This window comes from Mauremys mutica, chromosome 1 (genome assembly GCF_020497125.1).
Source record: "Mauremys mutica isolate MM-2020 ecotype Southern chromosome 1, ASM2049712v1, whole genome shotgun sequence".
NCBI lineage: Eukaryota > Metazoa > Chordata > Testudines > Geoemydidae > Mauremys > Mauremys mutica.
In genome coordinates, this window is record NC_059072.1 from 353,870,000 (window position 1) to 353,879,734 (window position 9,735).

The 9,735-nt window shown below is 53.7% G+C and overlaps 1 protein-coding gene across 1 annotated transcript; it reads left to right on the forward strand.

Moving 5' to 3' along the window:
• The first annotated feature begins 585 nt into the window (after window positions 1–585).
• LOC123373312 lies at window positions 586–9,005 on the forward strand. Its single transcript, XM_045022271.1, has 5 exons — window positions 586–884; window positions 4,658–4,706; window positions 4,952–5,006; window positions 5,839–5,940; window positions 6,501–9,005. The coding sequence occupies exons 1-5, from the start codon at window positions 717–719 to the stop codon at window positions 8,629–8,631; spliced, it is 2,505 nt and encodes an 834-aa protein (XP_044878206.1). The 5' UTR covers window positions 586–716; the 3' UTR covers window positions 8,632–9,005.
• Window positions 9,006–9,735: the final 730 nt, after the last annotated feature.

A 9,735-nucleotide genomic window follows, 5' to 3' on the forward strand; every position in this document is an offset into this window, starting at 1 on the left:
ACAGACCTCCTTTGTAACGTGCTTTGAGATCTACTGATTGAACATGTTAGAGAAGAGGTAGGGCTCTTTATTATCTTATGATATAGGGTGCTTTTCTTAAAGCACCCACTGCTGGAGTCAAGTGATTTATCTGAGACTCTCTGCTCTTTATTTTATTTTATTTTATTTTATTTGTTAGCCAATTTTAAGCCCTCGTGGTTGCAAAGAGAAGCTGGAGAACATGAATTGAGTGCACCCTAGCGGCTCAGACACCAGAAGGCAAATGAAGAGTTCCCCAGATGAATGTTTTTGGAAGATCTCATTATTTTGAAGCCAATCTCATGATTTTGGTGGGGCCCAGCTCATGGTGCTGGAATGCTTGGGCTGGCGATACCATGAACATTTTTCTGCACTGGTAGCACTAGAGAATCACTTTAGGGCTGCTTCTCACTTCAGGCTGGGAGATTCTGCCTCAGTCACAGGGGTTTTAGAAGTTCCTACAAGTAGGGAAAAAATGTCCCTTGCCTAAGGGCTGGAGAGTAGAGCTCGGAAAAGACCCAGGGTTTTCCTGGGAAACCTGATGCCCTCTCTCCTGCCTTATTCTGAGCTCAGCCCACTTGGGCGGTTGCCCCATCCCATTTCCTGATCTAAGTACAGCATTGACACCTCACAGACTAGAGGGAGATTGCAGGAGGGCAGCCCCATTGTGACCTAGAGATGACATCAGCGCCTGCCTGATGCCAGAGCAGCAACCTGCCCTCAGGTGTAGCTTGGGTACTTGTTGCTGCTTTGAGAGCGTCTGTGCTGAGAGTGTCTTAGTGCCTGAGCCCGGGGAAATGAGTTCACTCCTTCTCTATCTGCTCTTTGCTGTCTTTTATGCTGTGATCAGGCTCGCCATATCTGAGGTAAGTGAGACTCCTAGAGAGATGGAAAGGCTGGATTGATGCCAGCTGAATGCAGGAACCAAACATAAGTATTTTTCAATCAGCAGGCTCGGATCATCTCCACCCAAGAGTCCTCAAAGAGCTGGCTCAGGAGGTTATTGGCCCACTGAGATTAATTTTTGAACAAATTTAGGATTCCTGAGGGAATTCCAGAAGGCTGGAAGTGTGCTAATGTTTTGTCAACATTCAAAAAGCTACGGGAGGTTGGCCTGGAAAATGGGCCATGTTAAACATAGATGTGACAAACTTAGACTTGTGTAAGGTGTTGTTTTTCATAAATTCCAAGGCAAGATGGACCCATTGGGATCTTCTAGTCTGACCCTCCTGTCTAACGCAGGCCAAAGAATTTCCCCACAATAATGCCTACTGCATACCTTTTATTAAAATGTCCAATCTTGATTTTAAAAATTGCCAGTGATGGAGAATCAATCCACCATGACCTTGGTCAATTGTTCCAATGGTTAATTCCTCTCACTGTTAAAAATCGACACCTTCTTTCCAGTCTGAATTTGTCTAGTTTCAACTTCCAGCCATTGGACCATGTTAGACCTTTCTCTGCTAGATTGAAGAGCCCATTTGTAATTATTTCTTCTCCAGGTAGGTATTTAGAGACTTTTCCTCAAACCACCCTTAACCTCTTTAAGCGACATTGACTGAGCTCCTAAAGTCTATCACTACAAGGCATGTTTGCTAATCCTTTAATCATTCTTATGGCTCTTCTCTGAATCCTCTGCAATTTATCAACATCCTTCCTGAATGTTAGACACCAGAACTGGACACAGGATTCCAGCAGTGGTTGCACCAGTGCCAAATACAGAGTTAAATAACCTCTCTCCTCCAACTTGAGATTCCCCTGTTTATGCATACAAGTACCGCAGGACATTTGGATTAAAAATTAGCACTCTACAATATCAATGGAGCACAGGTTAAATGGATTGAGAACAGGCTAATGGCTAACTGACAGATCTCAAAAAGTAATTGTCAAAGGGCTCATCGAATGTGGTGTTTCTAATGGGGCTCTGCAGGGATCAGTACTAGGTCTGAGGCTATTCAACATTTTTTCAATGACTTGAAAGTAAATACAAAATTGCTGCTGATAAAAATGTACTGATGACACAAAGATTGGCAGAATGGTAAATAACGATGAGGACAGGGCAGTCATACAGAGAGTTCCGGAGAGTTTGTTTGGCAAATGGGGCCCATTCAAACAAAATGCATTTTCACACAGCCCAACACAGAGTTCTACATCTGGGAACAAGGAGGGCCTATTCAGCTTTGGATTTCACGATCTTTAGTTTTGTATCATCTGCAAATCTGGCCACTTCACTGTTTCCCCTCTTTTCTACATCATTTATGAATACGTTGAACAACTCTGGTCCCAGTATAGATCCTTGGGGGACCTTGCTATTTATCTTTCTTCATAAACTCACCATTTATTCCTACCTTTTGGTTTCCTACAGTGATGAGCTGCCAAAATACTAACAACCGGTTCCCTCCTCCTCACCCCATGAGAGGTCATGCCCCCCCCCCGGGAAACTCCTGCCCCATCCAACCCCCCCCCATGTTCCTTGACAGCCCCCCCCCCCGGGACCCATGCCCTATCCACCCCCCTTCCCTGTCCTCTGACTGCCCCTTGCCACCACATCCAACCCCTTCTCTCATTCCTGATGGCACCCGGGGACCCCTGCACCATCTCTCTGTCCCCTGACTGTCCCTGGAATCCCTACCACTAACTGCCCCCCACCGCCCCATCCAACCCCTGCTCCTTCCTGACTGCCACCCCGGGACCCTTGCCCCCGTTCAATCCCCCTGTTCCCTGCCCTCTGACTGCCCCGACACTAATCCACCCCCCCAACTCTCCTGCCCTCTTCCAACACCCCCTCCCTGCTCCCTTACCATGCTACCTGGAGGTGGGGGCCCAGCTGGGCTGGGGCTGGAACCGGAACCACCCGGCTAAGGTCGGGGCCGGGCAGGAGCCGAGCCGCCTGGCTGAGGTCGGGGCCAGACCCGGGGGCTGGGCAACAGCTACGCCGCCCGGCCGGACCTGGGGGCCAGACCCGGGGACTGGGCAGGAGCCGCGCCGCCCGGCCGAGGTCGGGGCCGGATCCGGCGGCTGGGCAGGAACCGCGCCGTCCGGCTGGACCTGGGGGCCGGATCCGGCGGCTGGGCAGGAACCGCGCCGTCCGGCCGAGGTCGGGGCCGGACCCGGCGGCCGGGCAGGAACCGCACCGCCCGGCCGGACCCGGGGGCCGGACCCGAGCAGTAGCCGTGCCTCCCGGCCGAGGTCGCAGCTGGACCCTGGGGGCAGGAGCCGCGTCACCCGACCCCAGAGTCTCACCACGACCTCGCCGAGCGGCGCGCCGCCTGGAGCCCTCCTCCCGCTGGCACCCCCGCCCCAGGCCCCAGCTCACCTGGTGGAAGCGCTGCTTCCTTCTCAGCCCTCCCAGGCTTCCCGCGCGAACAGCTGATTCGCGGGAAGCTGGGGAGGAGGAGGAGAAGCCGGAGGAGCTTCAGAAGAGGAGGCGGAGTGAGGTGAGCTGGAGCTGGGGGAAGGGCAGGGAGCTGCTCCAGCTTTAGTTACATTTAAAAGCCCTTTTGGAACTAGTTGTCCCTCCAGGAACAACCGGTTCTAAAGCGGGCTTCTAAATTTAACAACCGGTTCCCGCGATCCGGTGTGAACCGGCTGCAGCTCACCGCTGGTTTCCTACCTTTAAACCAGTTACTTGTCCATGTGAAGACCTTCCCTCTTATCCCATGACAATTTATTTTTCTTAAGAACCTTTGATGAGGGATCTTGTTAAAGGCTTTCTGAAAGTTTAGGTACATTATATCCACTGGATCGCCCTTGTCCACATGCTTCTTCACCCCTGTGACATTACGCCCCATATTCTTCATAGAAATATTGTTCTATGAATATGGCATAACTAAGGTATGTTTTATGCAAGATGGGTCATGTGAGATATCATTGGAAAGGTTCTGATTTACTGAATGGGATTATCCGATTTGTATGGATGTATCATTTCTGTATCTGAAGTTAGGAATATGGGCTCTGTATCAATTACAAAAGTGCTTGCACCAGGGGAATGCCCCCAAACAGTGGGCAATCAGCCTGGATGGGCCATTAGGAAGGACAATAGGACTTGGGAGATACTAATCTTCCTCCTTCCTGAGAAGTTTCCTGGGATGCTGCTTTGACACGGCAGGGACATGTGATCATGTCACCTCATAGAATCATAGAATCCATAGAATGTCAGGGTTGGAAGGGAGCTCAGGAGGTATCTAGTCCAACCCCCTGCTCAAAGCAGGACCAATCCCCAACTAAATCATCCCAGCCAGGGCTTTGTCAAGCCTGCCCTTAAAAACCTCTAAGGAAGGAGATTCCACCACCTCCCTAGGTAACCCATTCCAGTGCTTCACCACCCTCCTAGTGAAAAAGTTTTTTCTCTCCTTCAATGCTTATAAACTCTGCAGGCTCCTGGTACCAGCAATCCCTGTTTCTCCAACCCCTGGATTGTTCCAGTGACCCCTGTTATGGGTTGTGCTGTGTGCCCTACATTGTCTGCATCACAGGAAAGCACAATGCCTACCCATGAAGCCTCATAGTGCAATACTCTTCCACAAAGAAAAACTTCCCCCAGGCCCCACATGGCAATCACCTCTGGCTCATTGTTCTCTCAGGTTTATTGAGGAGTTCTCTTCTCTTCTTACCCTGCTGCTTTCTCTGTGTGTGGCAGGCTCTTCGGAGGAAGAGGAGACACAGAAAGAAAAAGCAGAAACGAAAAGGTAAGCAGCCCCTGACCCCACAGCTGCGGTGGCAGACTCAGGCCCCATACAAAGCAGAGAAATAGGGTCTATTCCCCCACCTGCCTCCCCTCTTCCTGCGAAGGCACAGTCGTGCCCAGAGTCGTGCAGAGGCACTGGCTGGGGCTCCGTTCACAGGCTGCCTCTGAAATCTGGGGCAATAGGCTGCTAGGAAGCAGAGGGTGCCCAAGCAGCTCAATGTCTCCTTTATGTCTCACTTCTGGCAGCTTTTGGGTGCAGTGAGGAAGAGTTGGAAGAGGCTTGTGCATCCCTAGAGACATGGTAAGCAATGCCCCCCTCCATGAATCTGCAGTGGGTCTGTCCTCTCCTTTAGCGTCATGCAATTCATCCTCACCCAGTGGCAGTAGCCCGAGTAATCCCTCCCCTGCCCCGACCTATGTACCACGCAAGCAACTCTTCTCCTTTAGACTCATGTAATTCATTCCCACCCAGCAGAAGTTGCCATCTCTAATCCACCCCCACGCCTTGTACAGTGGGTCATTCCCTTCCTCAAGCATCATACGGTTCATTTAACCTTGGGCAGTATGGGGGGGGGTAGATTGTGTCGACTGGACTGGACCATCCTCCCCTCCCAAGAGGGGGAGAAAATGTTTTCTGGGAGCAGCCCCGTGCACCCCAGGGAGGTGAGGCGGTCAGAAGGAAGGCTGGCTTTTCTGGTACGGTGAGTAGGGTGAAAGGGATCCAGCAGCACTTGTGTAATGGCCCCTCCTCCAGTCCCCCGGCACGGGTTCCCAGCAGGATTTGAACCCTGGATCTTTAGCTCCGCAGCATAAAGCACCCCTTAGAGCTGAAGAAGTAGCTGCATTAGTTGGCAGCTATAGTAGGCTGTTATCCTATATGTTGATTAGCTTCTGTGGGCAGGACATGACACACACGCTGCCAGTAGGATACACTCTCACCTCCTCAGCACTAGCAGGGCTCACCTAACAATCCAGCTAACCCCAAACCAGAACATCCAAGGCCCGGGTATTGCAGGGGAGGAGGCTGCCTCAGTGGAGAATGGGACAGGGAGCCTTTCGGTGCCGCCCCTCTGGGTAAACGAGGGCCTGAGGGCAGGGCCTGCACTCAGCTATCTGCTCTCTCTGTTCCACAGCTGCCCTGTGCACCCGGAGAAGCTCCGCTTGGCTCAGCGCCTCAGGCTGGTTGACAGGAGGCTACAGGACATGGCCAGACACCTGGATGAAGTTCTGATACCGTAAGGCAACTGACCAGGGGGCACCAGACTGGGGACTGGGTGGGAGGGGAGAGTGAATATAGAGAGGAGGGAGCAGGGAAAACCAGACACTTGTTAGCTAATCTTTCTATTAAAATAGCAGTAGATCCCCAGTCATGCTCACCTTAGCTAATAGCCATTGATGAATTTATCCTGTTCCTTTTATAGTTTATGGTCTTGGCCTTCACAACATCCTCTGGCAAGAGTTACACACACATGCTCACATCTTCCTCCCCCAAACCAATTCTTGTTAGCTAATCTTTCTATTAAAATAGCAGTAGATCCCCGGTCATGCTCAAGGCCCCATTGTGCTAGGTGCTGCACATGTGCGTGTGACGAAGGGGTTATCGTTCTAGATAAAATGAGTGCCAGCTCCCCCTCTCAGTCCTTCGTTACCCAGCTGATGTCCTTGTGTCAGGGTGTGGTGTGCAATGCATGCCTAGGCACTGCCCCATTGCACTACTGTTGGAAGGCTGTGCCCACGCCCTGCTTTTGCTCAGCAGGGCCATGTCCCATCTGTCCCTGTCTGCTCTCTCCCATAGGCCGAGTGTGTCGACATCTGTGATGAGCCAGTTCTCCTATTCCTCTATGGAATCCACCACCTCTCCCCTCTGGAGTCCCAGCTCCTTTTCCCTGAGAGAAGCCTCCGTGACTTGGTCAGAGCCCCTCTGCCACACAAGGGAGATCATGACTGTCACGAGCTGGGAAGGATCCACTCATCCCAGCCAAGCCCAGCCTCTCCCCAGGCCTCCTGCCCACAGCAGACGAGACCAGCGAGAGCAGAACATAGGTCTGGACCAGATGTCAGCCCATGGCTCAGACTTCAACATCCGACAGAAGCATCTGCAGAGCCAACTGGGGGCTCCACAAACCCCCATTCCAGGGGAGCCATTGCTGGGTGAGCAGGACACCAAGCAGCAATGGGAATTCAGCACAGATCGGCCCAAATGTGGATTTCCAGCAAAGGTCCCAAAGCCCCTGAGATCCGACACCAGGCCTCAGCATGCACAGGAGATCCAAGAGCCATGTGTCTGCCCCTGGGGACCTCTGCCCCAAAAGGCCCACAGGATTATGGTATCCCCTGATGCCATCCTGGCCAGGTTTGTGCCCATGGCGTGGATCAAGCTGCAGGATCACGTGGCTCAAAAATGCTTGGAGATCGAAATGAAGGCTTTTCCTAAGATTGTGAGAGAGTCGCACAGAGATGCTCCCCTCCTGACAGAGACTGCCCTGCCTGGGCCACTCCGCCCCCCTAGGGAGCCAGGCAAGCACAGGACAGCGGCATTCCCAACCATGGGACAACAGCCTGCCCACCCCATCGAACTCCACATAAGGCGTGAGCATCTCATCATGCAGAGGGGGCTGCTCACCCTGGATCCAGAGCCCCCGGCAAAGCTGCCTCACGCCGTCCAAGCCAGGGGAGCCAGTGTGGAGTTCAGTGAGATGGAGACCGATTTCCTGCAGACAGGGAGGCAAAGCACAAGCTCCTCTTCTTCCACACGTCCTCCAACGCCAGTGGAAGATACCACCATGGAGACGGGCAGGAATGATAGCGCAGCAGGAAACCAGACTAACCCAGATCGCTGTCCTCTGCCAGCAAGGATGGATCTGACATCGCCACCTCCAGGAACCACAATAGCAGAGAAGACACTCGAAGCGACACTCCAGATTTATAGGAGCGAGTTGAGAAAGCCCCTTACCAGTGTGTGTGACAGCAAAGGGACTGAAGAGAAGCTGGAGCTGCACATGGAGAGGAAGGTTCTCTTGGGAGAAGGCTCCTGCCTGGGGCCAGGGGCACAGGCAGGTGAGGGCAGGGCAGATCTTCCCAGGACCCAATGCCACCAGGTTGCCCCAGAGGCCCCAGGCTCTGAGCAGCTAACAAGATCCCCCCTTGACTCTCTCATTGCTGGGCAGGCTGCACACGACTTGCAGATCAAGCACCTGACGGAAATGTTGAGCAGCTCCCGCCCTTTGGTGGGCCAGGTCTCAGTTTGCCAGCAGTGCCGCAAGGCACAGCCAGGAAAGATGAAGGGTAAGAAAACTCAGAAGGAGACATCTGCTGAGCTGCATGGTCTTCGAGACATCATGGGTTCACATGGGTTCGATGGAACTGTGAATTCAAATCTCTCCAGGGACCAGCCGCCAATCAAAATCTGCAAGAAGTGCAGTAAGCTTCGATGGAAGAGACCAGCTGGCTCTGCAGGTGCTGACGTGCCCGGAAGATCCCATGGAATTCCACAGCGATGGACTCCAGGAGACTCCTCAGCATCATCCAACCACAACAAGGTGCCAGTGGTGTGGCTCCTTCCAGCAGACAAGAGCAAGACGCAGGATGGAATGGGGAAAAGGGCTCCCACCAGGCAACCAAAGATGGTGTCCATTGCTACGAGTACAACAGGGCTTTCGCAAGCTGGGGAGAAAGCAACTGGGAATCCTGACAGTTCTCCCCCAAAGTCACCAAAGGCTTCCAGAGCTAGGACACCATCCCCTTCAAGGAGCAAAGTTCTCAAACAGAGGTTAATGCGCCTCAAGCAAATCTTCAGCAAGCTTCAAAACAAAGTGAAGTCCCGAATGTCCAAGGACTCTCGTTCCAGAACACCCGACACTAAATTTACAAAGCCACCCTTTTGGAAGGCAAGGGCCTCCAAGGGTGTCCGCTTTCCATCCTACTGAATCCCACCCTGCCAGCATGCCCACTAACAGAAGGGGCCCATAAATTCCAACATCTCCCTATCATCCAGTGGGTCTGGTAAGCATGGGCTAAAGTCGATGAGAAGAATGGCTTGTTGTCCTGGGACACAGAGACTGATGTATAAGAGACTCTCCTTGGGGTATGACATTTAAACCCAGATTCCAAGATGAAGGGGGGCCTGGGGGCTTGGATGAGATTGAGGGTGTGGCTAGCTCACTGGATTTGTTACTTTACCTCATGTGGTTTGTGACGGGGCGGGACAGCCCCGCACTGGTACAGCAGGGGTTAACCCTTCTTTGCTAGCAGAGGAAGCCACGCCCAGGAAGCTCTGCTGGGCATGCTCCAACTGGCAGACCGGTATAAAAGCCTGCAGGTCTGCTCAGTCTGGGCTGGCCACCGGGGGGGAAGGACGCAGACGGTCAGCTCCTGCAGAAGGAGAGCCAGTGAGCCTGGACCGGGGCGTCAGCCGAGCTGAGGCCGTACCGGAGACCCCGGGGAGGGACGCCTGTCGCGAGGGACCTACGGGGGAACCGCTCCCACAACGCAGACGTCCGGCTAGACAGGGTAGGAAGTGACCCAGGGTGATTATCGGGACTGACAGCCTTAAAGCTGCAGTACCGCTTGGCGTGTTGCGGGCGGATCCCCGCCAAGCGGGTGGCAAGGAGAGCTTGCCACAATCAGGGCCCTGGGTCGGGGCTCGGTGGAGAGGGCGGGCCCGAGTCCCCCTACCCCACCCCTTAAACCCCGCTCCGAAGGGGGTGTTTATGGACTCTGGCCGCTAGGCCGCGCTACCCCGCTCCAAAGGGGGTGTTTATGGACTCTGGCCGCTAGGCCGCGCTACCCCGCTCCAAAGGGGGTGTTTATGGACTCCGGCCGCTAGGCCGCGCTACCCCGCTCCAAAGGGGGTGTTTATGGACTCTGGCCGCTAGGCCGTGCTACCCCGCTCCGAAGGGGGTGTTTATGGACTCCGGCCGCTAGGCCGCGCTACCCTGCTCCGAAGGGGTGTTTGTGGACTCTGGCCGCTAGGCCGCGCTACCCCTCTCCGAAGGGGGTGTTTATGGACTCTGGCCGCTAGGCCGTGCTAC

Coding starts and splice junctions, on each gene's coding strand:
- LOC123373312 (XM_045022271.1), top strand. CDS start 717: ATGCCAGAGCAGCAACCTGCCCTCAGGTGTAGCTTGGGTACTTGTTGC. Junction 5,007..5,838: donor TGTGCATCCCTAGAGACATG/GTAAGCAATGCC, acceptor TCTGTTCCACAG/CTGCCCTGTGCACCCGGAGA. Junction 5,941..6,500: donor CTGGATGAAGTTCTGATACC/GTAAGGCAACTG, acceptor TCTCTCCCATAG/GCCGAGTGTGTCGACATCTG.